Here is a 19,425-nt window from a genome sequence, read left to right on the forward strand (position 1 = left end):
ATACATGTCACTAAGTCCAGTCACTAAGCCAGTCTCATTCCCAACTCCTTGCCACAGTAATCATATCACTGTGGCAGACCAAGGTGCAAGACCTGCCCATTCAATCACCCAGCTCCTCCAACTCCAGTCCTGTCACAGGCTTATACTGCCCCATCAGAGGCCAAGCAACCTGTGAAAGCAGTCACATCCTACACCAACTCTGCTGCAAACAATACACAACCTTTTATGTTGGTGTGACTACCAACTAGCTGTCCACCAGGATGAATGGCTTCCACCAAACTGTTGTCAAGAACAAAATTGCCCATCCGTTGGCACAACACACAGCTGAGGACATCATCTCAGTTTCAATTGCTGCTTCACAACCCAAGCCACCTGGATCCTTCCCTCCACAATCACCTTCTCTGAACTACGCAGATGGCAACTATTCTTACAACACATATTCTGCTCCCATAATTATCCCGGCCTCAATGTCAGGTGACCCACTGTCCTCACACCCTCCACCCAACAGCCTCCCCCCTTCCTCCATCCTATCAAACCCTTCCAACTCATGTCCCTACATAGCCTTTGGTGTGTGCTGCTTCCCACCAGTCGCTGTTACTATACCAGCCAACCTCCCCTCCCGCATTCATAGCCGCCAATCACTCTTCTTCTGAGCCACTAGCCACCCACCCCCACCCAGTTCCTCTCCTTACCTCCCACTTCCCTCTTCCTCTAATTATCCCACCCAACACTACTTGACCACAACCAGCCCATCTGCTGGCAAATAACAATGGCACTGTCAGCCTAGACAGCCTCATGTAGGAGCACAGACACATGTATGCATGTGTATGAGAGTGTGTTTGTGCATTCTGGTTTGTCAAAGGATAAGTCCGAAAGCTAGGAGGTTTTCCTTCTTTTGCGTGCGCCTATCAATGATTCAATGCTTTAGCCTTTTGGTGAGTGCTCTCCTTTAATTCTAAGTGCTCTCCTTTAATCATACAGTATTTAGATTCTACAAGAAGTTTTCTACAACATGAACCTTCACATTATTTTAGTCTCACTGCAATTGATTTTCAGGCCTACTTTCAAATTTGTCCTATTAAGTTCTTACAAATTGTTGCTGAAGTTTCCAGCACAATTTCATCAACCAAATGAAGATGGTCCAGATACATTCCATCAACATGCATTCATCCTTTGTTTTCATTCCTCATTTGTAAATGGTCCATTGTACTCGCACAATACTAAATTTAAGTTAATTACAGACCATAAGGCACTGGTATTTTATTCAATACTCTTGTTAGCATTGCAGAAAAGATAGCTCACAGGGTGCAATAGTGGGACCTCTTCCTCAGTTTTTACAAATGCACCATTCCTTAAAAGGCTGCATGAAAACATGCAAACACTGACAAAGAGTACAACATACAGGTGTCTAAGGTAAAAGTTCGAAGTGTGCCTATCCATTAAAATGTGAATTTTGCTGCAGAAAAGAAAATGCGTGATAACTACAAGAACAAAATTACCAAGCTAAATGAACACATTAGTAGTTTACAGTTTGTGTTTAGTGATCTGAAAATGGATACCACGAAACTTCAAGATAGAAAAAGTTGACAATACACATTATGAAACTTCCTGGCAGATTAAAACTGTGTGCCCGACCGAGACTCGAACTCGGGACCTTTGCCTTTCGCGGGCAAGTGCTCTACCAGCTGTGAGTACCGGGCGTGAGTCGTGCTTCGGTAGCTCAGTTGGTAGAGCACTTGCCCGCGAAAGGCAAAGGTCCCGAGTTCGAGTCTCGGTCGGGCACACAGTTTTAATCTGCCAGGAAGTTTCATATCAGCGCACACTCCGTTGCAGAGTGAAAATCTCATTCTGGAAACATCCCCCAGGCTGTGGCTAAGCCATGTCTCCGCAATATCCTTTCTTTCAGGAGTGCTAGTTCTGCAAGATTCGCAGGAGAGCTTCTGTAAAGTTTGGAAGGTAGGAGACGAGGTACTGGCAGAAGTAAAGCTGTGAGTACCGGGCATGAGTCGTGCTTCGGTAGCTCAGTTGGTAGAGCACTTGCCCGCGAAAGGCAAAGGTCCCGAGTTCGAGTCTCGGTCGGGCACACAGTTTTAATCTGCCAGGAAGTTTCATATCAGCGCACACTCCGCTGCAGAGTGAAAATCTCATTCTGGAAACATCCCCCAGGCTGTGGCTAAGCCATGTCTCCGCAATATCCTTTCTTTCAGGAGTGCTAGTTCTGCAAGATTCGCAGGAGAGCTTCTGTAAAGTTTGGAAGGTAGGAGACGAGGTACTGGCAGAAGTAAAGCTGTGAGTACCGGGCGTGAGTCGTGGTTCGGTAGCTCAGTTGGTAGAGCACTTGCCCGCGAAAGGCAAAGGTCCCGAGTTCGAGTCTCGGTCGGGCACACAGTTTTAATCTGCCAGGAAGTTTCATATCAGCGCACACTCCGCTGCAGAGTGAAAATCTCATTCTGGAAACATCCCCCAGGCTGTGGCTAAGCCATGTCTCCGCAATATCCTTTCTTTCAGGAGTGCTAGTTCTGCAAGATTCGCAGGAGAGCTTCTGTAAAGTTTGGAAGGTAGGAGACGAGGTACTGGCAGAAGTAAAGCTGTGAGTACTGGGCGTGGGTCGTGCTTCGGTAGCTCAGTTGGTAGAGCACTTGCCCGCGAAAGGCAAAGGTCCCGAGTTCGAGTCTCGGTCGGGCACACAGTTTTAATCTGCCAGGAAGTTTCATATCAGCGCACACTCCGCTGCAGAGTGAAAATCTCATTCTGAATACACATTATGTTTTCTGGACAATAATTGACCATTTCAGAAAGGTGGACAAAAGTGAAGTTCAACAGTCACAAACAAAAAATTCAGAAGCAATAAATTGCAAAAGTAACATAAGTTTTGTGCACGACAACTTATTTCGAGTACTTTCCACAACAAATGATGGAAGGCAGTATGCAGTTCTCGTGAGCCACACGAAAAGCTAAAGGACAATGTACGCCAGGACAAGAAAATTTGTTGATGCGCAAAAATACAAAATCCAACTTTAATGTGGTAAATAAAAATTTGCTGAGCTTATGTTGTTCCAATGACTAATTGGTTTGTAATATATGAAACAAACAGTGCAAAACCAGATGCTATTCATAGCAGTGGTAGGCCTAAATTTAACAATATTATGAAAAGGATAAATTGCTACTCACCATATAGCGGAGATGCTGAGTCGCAGATAGGCACAACAAGAAGACTATCTAATTCTGACGAAGGTCTTTTTGGCCAAAAGCTTAATTGTTTGACAGTCTTCTTGTTGTGCATATCTGTGACTCGGCATCTCCACTATATGGTGAGTAGCAATCTACCCTTTTCGTAACATTGTCATTATTCCATCCTGGATTTTGTATTGTTTGATTTTGTAGGCCTACATTTTTTAGCTCCACATCAATTACCAGTATTAAAATTAAATACATGGAGATAGCCAAGGGTGAAGCACAGCTCCTGCTTTTAGTAATAAAAGCAATGCGAAGGTAAATTCCGCAGCGAAAACAGGTGCGAAATGTTGTACAGGAACATCAACAAGAAGCATAAAAATCTCCACATTAAGCGATAAAGACATTTTTGTTTTCCTGATGAGAACAAATGTGACAAGAAACAAAAAACAAAGATTTAGTGCTCTCATGTAAAAGAAGATTATAGAAACTAAAAATTACTAACGTCATCATATTTTCAGTTCTACATGATTACAAACTGGTAGAATGATCCCGTGTTAGCAAAGAAGTGGAAAGTGCAAACAGTCAGATAAAAAATATTTGTAAGTGACTTGAAAATATAATTTTTGTAGATATAAACACACTGGGAGAGAGATTTCATACTAGAGACAGATTCGATCTAAATAGATTAGGGAAAAACTTTGTTTAATACCAAATATTTTAGAAATAGTAAATATGAAAACAAAAGAAAATTGTGATGCTTCGAAGGTCCTCAAGGCCGAGAACTACATTTTATCTGGAAAATCTGGTGTGTAATCTCCTGAATATGGAGCATTACCACTACCAGCAAATGTGATGTTCTGTCAACACAAGCAAACATACCAGATAGCAGTTCACAAGGAAGTGTAGCACTAGTGCCAGAACCAATGTCTGAAGTATCTGAAATAGCACCACCATCAACAACAACAACAGCAACAGCAACAGAAATGGCAGCATTATTAACATTAGCAACAGCACCAACAGCTGTAGCACACAACTCCCCACCACCCAATGAACAATCTACAAGGTGCAGAAAACCTGTCCTCCTCAAGAATCTCAGGACAGAGGGAGGGATATAACATCAAAAATCATAATACAACTTTAACTAGTTCTCATACTAATCACCTGCAGATTTTAAGCTTAAACATTCAATGCCTTAAAAATAAGTCATTAGAACTTGAGGTAGTAATGAATGGTGCAAACACTGACTGCAAGTGGATTACGGAGCACTAGTGCAGACATTTTGAACTAAGTAGCATTAACATTCATCCATATACCGTATTTACTCGAATCTAAGCCGCACTCGAATCTAAGCCGCACCTGAAAAATGAGACTCGAAATAAAGAAAAAAAAAAATTCCCGAATCTAAGCCGCACCGGAAATTTGAGACTCGAAATTCAAGGGGAGAGAAAAGTTTTAGGCCGCACCACCAAATCGAAACAAAGTTGGTCAATTGTAATATGAGACACAAGTTAGGTCGAATGAATGACGATACAGCTACAGTAGTTTGGTTCGAGTCGTAAGTTCAGCAGTTAAGCTTTACCAGGTAGCCATTGCTATGCGTCAGGCGCTCCGTCCGTATTTATACGGGTACCCTTCCTTTTTCACGTGCTTCGTCTGGTTTGAATCGATTGCTTATTTTGCTTTGTTCTGATAAGTGCTGTTTTCTTTGTTATAGGTGTTTGCGTCACTCTAAGCTGAAAATGCGTTACTGTATTGTGTCACGCATTGTTTGTCGCATTCTGATAGTGCGTGTTTACGGCCTGTCGCCGCTCGCGGTATGGTTTTCTTTTGTGCGCGCTACCGCCGCTTACAAAAAAAAAAAAAAAAAAAAAAAAAAAAGAGAGAGAGAGAAAGGAGAAAGTAATCGTCTCATTAGCGAAACAATGGCAAGAGACTGCTATTTGTTGTTACTTACACTGCTGCTTTCTTTGATAATGATCAAGAAGAACCAAATAATAGACTGCGTATGATAGAACATGTTCTGAACGAGAGTTGGCGAAAATGTTTCTCCGTTTGAAAATCTCTGCGGCCGCTTCTTTAGTACATCAAATTCTGCACAGAAATTAGAGTCATCTTAGAATTAAAAATCTAGTCAGTTGCCGTGCTTCATTTCTGACTGTATCACTATTAGGCCTAAGAATAATATGAATATAAACATGACACGATACGTATATTCTTCCGCGTTTGCTGTTGTCTCACTCTAGTTTTGTAGTTTATTAGACAGGCAGGATTTAAACGAGATAGCAGCAAACACGAAAGAATACATGACAAAATGTTGATATTCGTATTATTCCTATGGTGAAGAGAATACAGCATGTGATTCACATTTCATCAGGTTCCTATTTGCAACCATCTCTTCTCACAGGTAGGAAAAAATTCAGAAAGTAGAGTTGGCCACATTGACGAACATCCCAAACAGTCTTGCATGTCGTATTTTCACAGTACATTGAAATTCTGCTACATTCGAAGATGAACAATACGGAATTTGTATGTACTTCGTTGGATAATGTATGAAAATGCAGTGGTCAAAACTCGGGACGGAGAAAGAAAAGCTCGTCTTCCACCTTTTTTTTTTTAATTTATTTACTGACACGGAGGTTTTGGCGCCAGTATTTATCTTTGTGCCTACAAAGCATGCCTGTGTACCTTTACATATATTCGACGGCAGAAGTTAGTTGTGGCGGCACCTACCAACATTTTTCAGAACTTCCGCTTGCTTTGCACTCGATTCTAAGCCGCAGGCGGGTTTTTGGATTACAAAAACCGGAAAAAAAGTGCGGCTTAGATTTGAGTAAATACGGTAAGTTGCAGAGTTAAAATTATAGAAAAACTGCCAAAAACAGAGATGTATATATCTTTACCAAATCAGGTATTACCAAATCAGGTATCAGATATAAAAGGTGTTAGCCGAATCACTGAGGGTGGAAAATCAAGATGCAACTGTACAGCTGAATTAAATGCAGTGAAAGGTCATACTCACAGTCAATACAGACCACTTACTGGGGATACAGACATAGTCATCAATTAGAAATGCTGCTTAACATTCTATTAACTGAAAGAACCACTGTAGTTGTATGTAGGGACTTTAACACAAATCTTATGAATGAAAGTATGCTGAAAGACCTATTCCTAACTATTATGTAGTTTCAACCTACTTTCGCATATACACAGAACAACAACAATAACCTGTAATACAAACAGTCTGACAGATCAACAAAAATAATCAATTTTTGAAATATAATGTAATTAGATAGATTAAAAAATCTAGTCACCAAGCAGCAGCAGCAGCAGCAGGAAAACATACAAATAAGGGTATCAAAATTTGCAAGTTTTTGGAGCCAGTGGCTCCTTCTTCTGGCAAAGGGTTGGAGGGGAAGGAAGGTGGCTGAAGGAAAAGGACTGGTGAGGTTTAGGAAATGGGGAGAGTTTGGATAAGTCGCCCAGAACCTGTTTAGGGGAGACTTACTTAATGAGATGAGAAGGAAAGACTGATTGCTGGGGACTGCACCAGATGAGATTTGAAAACTTGAGAGCTTAACACTTTCACCACTATGCCTGTACGCCATACGGGTGTGCATGTTTTGGTACTGTGTATCACGTACGGGCACTGCTTCTGTGGATGCTGAAAGGTGTTTATCACCATGCTACACATGGCTGGCAGCTGCAAGATAACTGCAGTAGTTCATATTTTGTCCACTAAATGCAGCAGCAGTCGATAAGTTCTGTGTATCAGTTGCACAAGTAGATATCTGTCAATAGTGATTGGTCCTTTGACGACATTTTCACTTGGCATGCAACTGTAAATTTGCCATTGTGTATGAGTGTTCTGAGTGAAAATTACAGCAAGAGGCCTCTGGCAAAGTGCAGTTCTGGACATTTTATTTGGAGAAAATGACTGATATTGATGTCAGTGACGACGACAGTAATTACGAGTGAGAAAGTGTTTCAAGTGATGAATCAGGTAATAGTTTTTATTTTTTTTTTTTTCTCAATTTTGTTGCTAATGTATACAGAGAATTTGTAAAGGATTCACACCGTGATAGGTTTTCCAGTATTACATTAATGCTGCATGCCACTGACAACTCAACGTACTTAAGGAAAGGAGAGGAAAACCACCATCCTCTTCTTTGTCAACAAATGTAGATTCAGTTACATGCCATAAGAAAATCTGTCTATAGATGAAGCTACTTGTCCATTTTGTGGACGTGTTGGCTTTAGGGTTTACAAGAAAAATAAACCCAGTAAATATAGCACAAATCTTTGTGCACTCGTTGACGCTGCAACAGGCTAAGTCCTGAACTGCAATATTTACACAGGATCAGCAGGGAGGACTGACAACTGTATTCCAGCATTAGTAGACAGACCTTGTTCTCTATATCAGGGTAAAGGCCACTGTATTTAGATGGACAGATATTACACCAGTGACATCCACTGAAGATGATGTGGGAGAAAAATACATTAGCTGTTGGAACTGTAAAGAAAAACAGCTTACCAATAAGCTTCAGAACAAAGAAACTGAAGCAAAATGAAATGATATTTTTGAGGAATGGGCCCATTCTAGTGCTGAAGTGGAAAAATAAGCATTATGTATATTGTCTATCCACATAACATCAGGCTACTGCTAAAGATCTACATCTACATCTACAGTTATACTCCGCAAGCCACCCAACGGTGTGTGGCGGAGGGCACTTTACGTGCCACTGTCATTACCTCCCTTTCCTGTTCCAGTCGCGTATGGTTCGCATGGTTCGCGGGAAGAACAACTGTCTGAAAGCCTCCGTGCGCACTCTAATCTCTCTAATTTTACATTCGTGATCTCCTCGGGAGGTATAAGTAGGGGGAAGCAATATATTCGATACCTCATCCAGAAACGCACCCTCTCGAAACCTGGCAAGCAAGCTACACCGCGATGCAGAGCGCCTCTCTTGCAGAGTCTGCCACTTGAGTTTGTTAAACATCTCCATAACGCTGTCACGGTTACCAAATAACCCTGTGACGAAACGCACCGCTCTTCTTTGGATCTTCTCTATCTCCTCCGTCAACCCAATCTGGTACGGATCCCACAATGATGAGCAATACTCAAGTATAGGTCGAACGAGTGTTTTGTAAGACACCTCCTTTGTTGATGCACTACATTTTCTAAGGACTCTCCCAATGAATCTCAACCTGGTACTCGCCTTACCAACAATTAATTTTATATGATCATTCCACTTCAAATCATTCCGCACGCATACTCCCAGATATTTTACAGAAGTAACTGCTACCAGTGTTTTTTCCGCTATCATATAATCATACAATAAAGGATCCTTCTTTCTATGTATTCGCAATACATTACATTTGTCTATGTTAAGAGTCAGTTGCCATTCCCTGCACCAAGTGCCTATCCGCTGCAGATCTTCCTGCATTTCGCTACAATTTTCTAATGCTGCAACTTCTCTGTATACTACAGCATCATCCGCGAAAAGCCGCATGGAACTTCCGACACTATCTACTAGGTCATTTATATACATTGTGAAAAGCAATGGTCCCATAACACTCCCCTGTGGCACGCCAGAGGTTACTTTAACGTCTGTAGACGTCTCTCCATTGATAACAACATGCTGTGTTCTGTTTGCTAAAAACTCTTCAATCCAGCCACACAGCTGGTAGAGATATTCCGTAGGCTCTTACTTTGTTTATCAGGCGACAGTGCGGAACTATATCGAACGCCTTCCGGAAGTCAAGAAAAATAGCATCTACCTGGGAGCCTGTATCTAATATTTTCTGAGTCTCATGAACAAATAAAGCGAGTTGGGTCTCACATGATCGCTGTTTCCGGAATGCATGTTGATTCCTACATAGTAGATTCTGGGTTTCCAAAAACGACATGATACTCGAGCAAAAAACGTGTTCTAAAATTCTACAACAGATCGACGTCAGAGATATAGGTCTATAGTTTTGCGCATTGCTCGACGACCCTTCTTGAAGACTGGGACTACCTGTGCTCTTTTCCAATCATTTGGAACCTTCCGTTCCTCTAGAGACTTGCTGTACATGGCTGTTAGAAGGGGGGCAAGTTCTTTCGCGTACTCTGTGTAGAATCGAACTGGTATCCCGTCAGGTCCAGTGGACTTTCCTCTGTTGAGTGATTCCAGTTGCTTTTCTATTCCTTGGACACGTACGTCAAAAGGTAATATTACAATAGTAATGAAACCAGACGTTGTAGTTGTCTACAATATGAACAAGACTAGTGTAGATCATGTGGATCAGCTACACAGAAACTACCCATCCTCACAAAAAATAATGAAGAGGTGGCAAAAACTTTTCTTTCATGCTTTTGTAATGTCTATCATCAACAGTTTAATTTTGTATGAAGACTTCAGTAAACAGAAAATCTCTCCTGTGGACTTTGTAAAAAAAGTTAGTTGAAATTGGTAGTAACAGGAGGAGACTCAATCTTTAGAACCAACACCAAGCACTAGCCTGGGCAGAAATTTTGGTCATCACTTTCCAGAAAAAGTACCTCCCAGTGCCAACGAAGTAAATACTATGCATCATTGCAAAGTTTGGTCTGACAAAGGGAAGAAAAGAAAGCAGATGGCGGTGCAAAGACTGTAACGTAGGACTGTGTACCTCATTGCTTTCAGGATTACCACTTAAAAGAGAATTATGTATAAAATATATATAATCATTTTATAACATAAAATATTAAATAAAAAACCTCCTGTGAACCAAATTCTTCTTATTATAAACACCAGAAACCATGTTAGGAAATGTAAACATTTTTTCCAGGTGAAGGTTTCTCATGTTCTTGGGAATGCTTGTACACCTCTGCCGATGCAAGCATATATATAAGCTTACATTTTTCCTAATCTATAAAATATGGAGTTTCTGATGCTACAAATGGGACTTTGAGGCCCTTAGTTATTGTACACTTGTTCATTATAAAGTGGCTTGTGGCCTGAAAATTGCCAGTGCACCTGCACAGCCGAGGTGCATACACAGCAGTGTGGAATGTGTTAATAGTGGAAGATAGGGCAAAATGCAATACAGAGATTACTGACAAAACATCATGCATGAGTTAATAAGAGTGGAAAGCTAAGTGCTTTGTATATGGTAGAAGTGGAGGGGGTGTGAGTGGGAGGAGAGGTCAGAAAATTAAAGATAAACTAAACAGAAGTGAAGAAAGGAATACAGAGACTGAAGAAATTAACATATTAAGGCCAGATGGGTGGTGAGAACCAAAAACATGCTGTAACGTCATTTCCCACATGTGGAGTTCTGAGAAAATGGTGTTTGGGGGAGAATCCAGTTGGCACATGTGGTGAAACAGGTACTGGGATTTTAACTGCCATATTGTAGAACATGCTCTGCATCAGGATATTGTGTGCTGCCTGATGGTAGTCATGCCAATGTAAAAACCCAAACAGTGTTTACATAACAGCATTTGCATGGCATTGGTCATTTCACAGGTGGCTCTCCCTTTGATAGTGTATGCTCTGCCAGTTACAGAGCTGGTATAGGTTGTGGTAGGAGGGTGCACAGGCCAAGTCTTACAGTAGGGATGCTCACAGGGGTATGAGCCATAGGGTAGGGAAATGTGTGTAGATGGAGCATACGGTCTAACAGGGATGTTGCAGAGGGTGACGAAAAACCATTCTAGGTGTGGTGGGCGGAATGTCTGGCAGAATGGAACTCATTTCTGGGTTTGATTTTAGGAACTCATAGGCATGTCAAATTATCTGATTAATCTGATTATAGATTCAAGACCAGGATAATATTTTGCGACAAGAGGTGTCTTTGTAACCCCCCGGCTCCCCCTTTTTTTGGGGGGGGGGATTGGAGATGATGGCCCAGGGTAACTGCTTTTGAACTACGCTGGTTGGGTAAGCTTGCAAATTTCTACACCCTTATATGCATGTCGTCCTGCCACCATTTCATGGGTACTTTTTTTCCCCTTTCTTTATAAACCAAACTACATTAAACAGTCTAATAGATAACATGTTTTCAAATGTGGGGTCTACAGAAGTAGAAGTACCAAATACTGACTTGGGATTATCGGGCCACATCACTTATCCTTAAAATTCCTTCAATACCACTGAAAGAAAGAAAAGCATACTTCATGTATATAAACCAAATTTTTCTACAGAAATATAAAGCGAAGATGCTGAGTCGCAGATACGAACAGCAAAAAGACTGTTAGAAAATGAGCTTTCGGCCAACAAAACCTTCGTCAGAAATTGACAGCGCGCGCGCGCACACACACACACACACACACACACACACACACACACACACACACACACACACACACACAGCTCATATACACGTGACCAGCCCCTCACTGCTGAGGCCAGACTGAGAGCAGCAGTGCATGAGGAGAGAATCAACCGAATGTTTGGGATAAGGTGGAGGCTGGGGTGGAGAGGAGGGGAGGGATATAAGGGTAGGGTTGTCGGACGGTAAAGTGCTGCTCAGTCATTAGGTTAGACAGAGGGTAGAGAGACAGGGGGGAGAAGGGGGTGGGGGTGGGCTAGGAGAGAAGTAAAACGACTATGGGTGCATCTGTGGACTAGAGCGCCGTGTAATGTTGGAATGGGAAAAGGGAAGAGACTGGATGGGTAAGGAGAATGACTAATGAAGGTTGAGGCCAGAAGGGTTACAGGAACATAGAATATATTGCAGGGAGAGTTCCCACCCACACAATTCAGAAAAGCTGGAACTGGTGGGAAGGATCCAAATGGCACAGGCTGTAAAGCTGACATTGGAATGAGAACAATGTGTTAGTTGCCGTGTTCAATAATGAGTTGGTCCAGTTGTTCCTTGGCCATGCTTTGTCAGTGGCCATTCACGTGGACAATCAGCTAGTGGATTGTCTTGTCTGTGTAGAATGCAGCACAGTAGTTGCAGCTTAATTTGTAGATCACATGACTAGTTTCATAGGTAGCCCTGCCTGTGATGGAATAGTTGACTGGACTGGAGTAGGTGGTGGTTGGAGGATGTATGGGACAAGTCCTGCATGTAGGTCTATTACAGGGACATGAGCCATGGGGGCAAGGGGTTGGGAGCAGGGGTTATGTAGGGAGGATAATGTGTAGCTTCAGTGAGCAGCAGAATACCATTGTAGGAGGGGTGGGAGATAGTGAGTAGGACATTTTTCATTTCAGAGCATAACGAGAGGTAGTCAAAACCTTGGTGGAGAATGTGATTCAGTTGCTCCAGTCCTGGGTGGTACTGACTCATGAGGGGAATGCTCATCTGGGGCCAGATAGTGGGACTTTGGGAGGTGGTGAATGACAGGAGAGATAAGGCACAAGAGCTCTGTTTTTGTACAAGGCTGGTGTGGGGGGGATTACAACCTGTGAAGGCTTCAGTGAGAATCTCGGTATATTTCGTCACTACAGATGTGACAGTCATGGATGAATAGGCTGTATAGAAGAGACTTCTTGGTATGGAATGGGTGGCAACTGTCTAAATTGGGGTATTGCTGGTGGTTGGTATATTTGATACGGACAGAAGTACTAATGTAGCCATCTTTGAAGTGGAGGTCAACATCGAGGAAGGTGGCTTGCTGGGTTGAGGAGGACCAGGTGAAGCAAATGGGGGAGAAGGTGTTGAAGTTCTGGAGTAATGTGGATAGGATGTCCTCCCCTTGATCCAGATCACGAAGATGTCATCAATGAATCTGAACCAGGTGAGGGATTTGGGATTCTGAGTGTTTAGCAAGGATTCCTGTAGATGACCCATGTAAAGGTTAGCATAGGATAGTGCCCATAGCCACAACTTGGATTTGTTTGTTGGTAATGCCTTCAAAGAAGAAGTAATTATGGGGAAGGACATAGTTGATCATAGCAACTAGGAAGGAGATTTTATGTTTGGAATCAGTCAGGCATTGGGGAAGGTAGTGCTCAATAACAGTAAGGCTATTGGCATTAGGGATGTTAGCATGAAGGTAGGTGGCAACAGTAGTGAAGAGCAGGGCATCATGTGATAAAGGAACAGGAACTGTGTACAGTCGGAGGAGGAAATGGTTGGTATCTTTTATACAGAAGGGTAGGTTGTGGGTAATAAGCTGAAGGTGTTGGTCTATGAGAGCAGAGATTACCTTGGGAGGGGGGGGGGGGGGCACCATAACTAGCTGCAATGGGATTTCTTGGGTTGTTGGGTTTATGGACTTTAGGAAGCATTTAAAAGGTAGGAGTGCAGGAAGTGGATCCATGGCAGAGGACAAAAATGTGTAAAAGTATGTAAATAATGTAGAAATACATCCGAAAAAGTTCCCAAAAATACACCAAAACAGATGGGAAAAATAACGAAAAGGATGAAACAGATTAAGTAAGGGGAAACACAATGAAATCTGAGGGAGCAGGCCAATAGTGAAAGGTGAAAACCAACTGAATTGGCTTGAAGACATAATGAATTTGAAGAAAAAATAAATACAAAGACTAATGTGGGTTGCAGGTCTGTGGATGGATAAGTGTTAAGAAGGGGGTGGCAGATGTGACTAGATTAGGTGAAGTTAGTACGTGCAAACTGGACAACTGGACTAGAGAGTAGGAGGAGTCGGGGGGGGGGGGGGGGGGGGGGGGGGGGGGCTTTGTAGGATGAGATACAAGTTAGTCAGTAGCAACTATCTTTTTCATAATAGTGTTACATTTCATCCTCAGCAGAAGCTGTCAAGACTCAGGTCACATGGCAATACAAAGCCAGGTTCTTCTATTACAGCTAGCATCAAAACCTCTTGTGGGACTCTAAATATATTAATTTCTAAAATGAAGACATTCATGAACTCACTGTTCCTAGAATATATGAGGAATTACAAGAGAGTGTATTGTAAAGTAACTGCTAAGGCAACATTTATGAGCAATGAGAGGTTAATAAGACAGCCTGAAAATAAATCAAAAGCTATATGGGGTACTGTGAAGACTGAAAAGGGAAGAGATGTGAAGACCAGGATATCATCCTCAAAAATGTAGAAAATGTCAGTATTAAAAAACAGGATTTGCCAAGTTATATCAACAATTATTTCATAGATGCGGCTCCTTCATTGAGCTCAAAATTTACAAACAAAGAAAACCAGAATTTTCAAAAGCTTCTTGTAGAATGGGGGTAGAGCCTACAACAAATGAACATGAAGTGTTAAAAGTGATAAAAAGCTTAAAGCCTAAAATGTCGGCATGAGTTGTTGAGATACTGGTCTGAATCATAGCAATCACAGTTCCACAGATTGCAAGGCTGTTGGCATACATAGCCAACTTATCATTTTGTGAAGGAGTGTTTGAAAATCCTAAAAGATAAGCCATTCTTTAAAAATAACAGGTATAAAGCAGAAAACCATCAGCCAACATCACTCCTTTCAGGATTCTCCAAAAACATTAGAAAAATTAATGAAGCAGAGAATCAACAAATATCTAAATAACTGTAAGACACTAAACAGAAATCAGCGTATCTTCCAGACAGGCAAAAATACAAAAACGGCAGTCACATGCTATATGGAACAAATAATCAAAAATCTAGGAAAAGACAACAGCATCATATCAGTAAATGTACATCTCTCCAAGCATTTGATACTGTCAATCACTGCATTATTTAGAAAATTGGAAGTACTAGGTACCCATGGGAAAGGGAAAACATGGTTTGGCTCATACCTACACAAAAAAACACAGATTGTAGGACTTGCATCAATTTATTCCAAACACAATATAAATTTAGTATCAGATGCAAAAAAAGTGGATACAGGAGTACCACAAAGCAGTGTTCTAGGTACCATATTGTTTCTTGTCTGTATAAATGACATTCACACCTCAGACAGTGCAGCCAAAGCCATACTGTTCGCAGATGATACTAGTGCGATAACAAGTGCACCAAAGCATCTGCTGCAAACAACTACTGATCAAGCCCTAAAGAAAGCCCATTCTTTGTTCAACACAAACAGGTTGACATTAAATGCAAATAACACCAATTATACACAATTTGGAAAAATAAATCAATAAGTAAATCCTGATCTGGTGTTAGGTCCCACCTTGCAGATTTTTTGGATAAATGCCAACTTCCTTAAGTACAATACCTGACACAGCTCAGCACTCCATATTTAGCAACCAAAAAAGAACAAACACATAAAGTCATTCAAGCCATACTGGTACAAAACTTTACAACAGACTGCCAGTCAACATCATAAAGTTAGAAGATGAAAACAAATTTAAAACAGAATTTTAAAAACTTCTGCTCTATGTTTTTTCTCATTGTATGACTATGTAGGCCAATAAACATTCTCTGGTGATGTTTATATTCCTTAAAACTGAAAATACTGTCTTTTGCCCATAAACTTGTTGTTATATTTACATATCTAATGGACAGCTGTTGTGTGAAATAAAACCTTTACTGATTTATTGTAATGTACATACAGACTTGCTGCTTATGGAGGACAAAAGTAATGCCTTACAGGAAACATTATGCATTTATAATACCATAAGCATACATGTATATACAGTTGTAGTACTACCTATTTTATGACCTTGTAGTATTTTGTTTGTACATTTCCATGTGCATTTTTGTTTGTACCATTTGCTTGAAATGGTTTCCCATAAAATTACATGTACATTTGTACAACATCCATACAATATATATTGCCTCCAACTGGATAAATAAAAGTTGGGGGAGGAGGATGATGACGACAAGGTGAGGATGAGAAGAACAGTGCAACAGATTTATGCTGTCATAAAATGTAAAGTTGCGGTCAATAAAACAATGACAGTAATATGTAACTGCTAACTGTTATATCTTTCTATACTAAAGTTTCTATGGAAACTTCACACTTACCTTCAAATATTTCTGTATCTGTTGTCTTGCTTTCTCAAGAGCATTCTTCACTGATGTTTTTCCAAACCTGAGAAACGTCAAAGATTGGGAAGGAAGTTCAAGTTGCTTAACATCTGAACTGAGCTGGCTGTAAAAGATAAACAGAAACATTTGTAGCTCTAATATTTTAAAAATTTAGAAAATATGTCTTTTAGGGATCATTCTTATAACAAAGTAGTATCATTTATGAATTTTAGTATTTCAGTTGTTACATACTACAGGTCAACAAGAAACAGCAGTTAACTTTATTACTCTTTCATTGGTATTAATGATGATTATCGTGCAGCTATATCAAAAGTGGTATGAAACTCAAACTGAAGGTTCTCTTGATGACAACTTTGCATAAAACAATCCTGATTTTCTTGCTGCATCAAATCTGAATAAATCTTGAGCTTTTGACAAAATCCTTCACTGCCTTCATCAGGAACAACTGACTGTCAAGGATGCTGTTTCGGTGACCATTTAAAGAACATAGACAGCTTGTGACTGGAAGGATATTTCCACCATCTGACTGTATAGAACGTGTTTATTTCACTATTGGGATTTCAGCCTTATGCCATTTTCAAGTTGTACAGCATCAAAAATCGTCTGTTTTCTGTGAAACATAAGTCATCCCCAAAAAATACATATCGTGTTTTATAAACCAGTTGTCTCGTACGTAAGTGTGAGAACATACCTCAAATACATAAAAGGCTGTAAACTTGCATGTCTGGTGAATGTAGTTAAGCTGTGATGTAAATTAGATGTCCAAAATACTGGTGTAAGCTTCTCTTCACTGATTCTAAACATCAGCTAACATGATCAAAAGTGAAATGATCAGCAAAGATCATTATAGACACAGCAGAATCTGCCCCAAGTAATCTGTGATACTTCTCACACATTACATGGTGCAGACTGTGATGTCCCCGTATGGTCTTTGACAATTGTTTCACTTACACTCGTATTACCTAATGTTTGTATAGAGTGAAGTGAAGCTTACACCTGTGTTTTGGACATCAAATTTACATCACAGCTTCACTACATTCATTACACACACTGGTTTACAGACTTTTTATGTATCACTCTTACTTATGGGACAACTGGTTTATATAAAAAGATATGTGTTTTCGTCAATGACTTGTGTTTCACACAAGTTGGGACGGTTATTGGCTTTGAAACACTTGAAAATGGTCTAAGGCTGAACTCTAGATAGTGAAATAAACACATTATATACGGTCAAATGGTGAAAATATTTCTTCAAAAATTGTACATGACTGTGGCTCCAGAAAAAGAAAAATAATCATTAGCTTATGACTGGTCTGCATACATCATCAATATGTTATGCTACCAGATGTTGTGTCCATGTCTGCACTGGTGGCACCGCACCTCTTCTAGAACTGTAAGCAATTCAGCACATTTCTCTGTGGCTTCTCTGCACTGAGAGCTCACTTCCATGCACCACTGTGATTATATCCATTGCCCTGTTTGAAGTTGTTCTCACACACTCTAATTTCTACCCTTCTTTAAAAACAGAATCCCAGAATGTAGAAGCATGGAACAAGATTTCAGTTTCATCAAACATTATTGAAGTAACCCACAACTTAGGGCCAACAGCATTTGCTGAATGCTAATAAACTTCTTTAGCAACATATTAAAATAGCCTGTGAGTCTTTATGATTTTACTCAGATCTGATTCAGCAGAATGTTTCACACAAATCAGAGAGATAATTTTCACATAACAATTAATTGGCAAGCCTTCTAATCTTCTGCAACTGCTGGTAAATCTGTTGTCAATTAGAGTAATCTGGTCTGTTCTGATTAGCACTTAAAACAAATTTAAAATAGAAACTGGTATCTGTGTTGTTTCACGATAGCCAGATAACTGTAATAGCTACAATTGCATTTCACACCTCTTTCTACATATTGTTGTTCCAAAGTTTTTTTATTGCCTCGTTTTCTTATTTGATTTCCTTACACTACACAGTATTTTAGTTCTCCATATTTCAAAGTGTTTCTAAGAACTTCGTCTGAAAATACAACTAAATTAACAACAAAAAATCACATCCTCCAGAGCTATGAAGTCAGTTATTCTAGCGGAAGTCTGATAACAAAATTTCCACACATCTGTTTCTCATTTAAATTACTAATTCTCCTACAGAGTCACAGTGATGCGAACGCTTAAAAATTATGTACCATAGTTTTTTGTGGAGATCCTGGAAATCATTAAGTTTTCGTAGGACCACCCAGCCTGTTGATACTGCATCACAATCACTCTCATCTTCCATAACATGAACCACCAACACAAACTGTGGGCATTCACGGTCTTCTGAAAGCTTAGAAAAGAAAAATAAAGTCACATTTTGTTGAGAATGTTTGTGTAATATGTGACTTTCAGTACTAGCTATATTACATAGAAGTAAAAACACAGGATGATCAGAAGCAGTCTGAGAAGCTTGTAAGGGTGTTGCTGGGCAGGTTGTTCGGAAAAAAATTCAATACGTTGCGCTGTTTCTGAAAAAGGCACAATATCCATTTGAACAACTGGTAGCTCACAGACCCACAGAAGTCTGTACATTATAGCATTTTAGCACCTGCAAGTGCTTGAATTTGTGCACTTAATGACCTCATTGGCTAATTTCAATGCTAAATAACTCGGGAATGATGCAATGTACCATATTTTTTTCTTAAAAGTTATTCCTCAGCACAACCTCCCCTGCAACACCTGTACAAGCTTTTCAGACTGTTTCTGACCACCCTGTTTAAAATTCTAAAACAAGCTCAATCTTCCCATTTTTTACATATTTTTACAAACAAAAATGAATACAAAGTATTAGTTACTGACACCATAAAGAAGTCCAACACACTTATTGGTCTTCAAAGTTTAGTTTCCTAACTAAAGCAGTAATAAAAATGCTTAATAATATGCATTCATTTTAAACACAATCCATTTAAGACAATATAATAGTTACCATATTCCACAATAACATCATAGCACTGTAGAAGAATCTTTTATGTTAATCTCAATCTGTTGATTACACATAGCCATCTAAATCCTGCACTTGGCAACTTTAATTTCATTCTTTTGAAAGAGAATATCAGGAGAGTAATGTTTGGGAAAGGGGAGAGGGAGGTGAAGCTACTGGTACTGCTGCTGAATAAGTATAGGTAATGTCTTGTGCAATGAAAGCAGAAAAGTACAGCGAGTGTGGCGATGATCAGGGTGATATATTAAGTACGAGCAAGATACTGTTGTAAAATCTCCTTACAATACTCTTACAGTTAGTATGCTCTAACCACACTGCTGGGGATAAATGTTGTCAAAAGAAAATAATTCCAAGTAAACATCTTATCAATAGTTCTCAAATGACATGGAAATTCAGTGATTGTTTCAGG

General features: G+C 40.1%; 1 protein-coding gene and 1 non-coding gene across 2 annotated transcripts in view; one reads left to right on the top strand and one right to left on the bottom strand.

Moving 5' to 3' along the window:
- LOC126175451 (sorting nexin-25) overlaps positions 1–19,425 on the bottom strand; it is a 173,113-nt gene that overhangs the window by 55,459 nt on the left and 98,229 nt on the right. The window contains exons 13-14 of the mRNA XM_049922252.1: positions 18,226–18,365; positions 16,015–16,141 (exon numbers count right to left, since the gene is read on the bottom strand). Of these exons, the coding sequence (XP_049778209.1) occupies positions 16,015–16,141; positions 18,226–18,365 (267 nt within the window). The remainder of the gene's footprint in view (positions 1–16,014; positions 16,142–18,225; positions 18,366–19,425) is intronic.
- On the top strand, positions 2,312–2,386 carry Trnas-cga (transfer RNA serine (anticodon CGA)). Its single transcript has one exon. It is a non-coding gene; the product is annotated as a tRNA-Ser (tRNA).

The sequence above is a fragment of the Schistocerca cancellata genome, chromosome 3 (genome assembly GCF_023864275.1).
Source record: "Schistocerca cancellata isolate TAMUIC-IGC-003103 chromosome 3, iqSchCanc2.1, whole genome shotgun sequence".
Classification (NCBI taxonomy): Eukaryota; Metazoa; Arthropoda; class Insecta; order Orthoptera; family Acrididae; genus Schistocerca; species Schistocerca cancellata.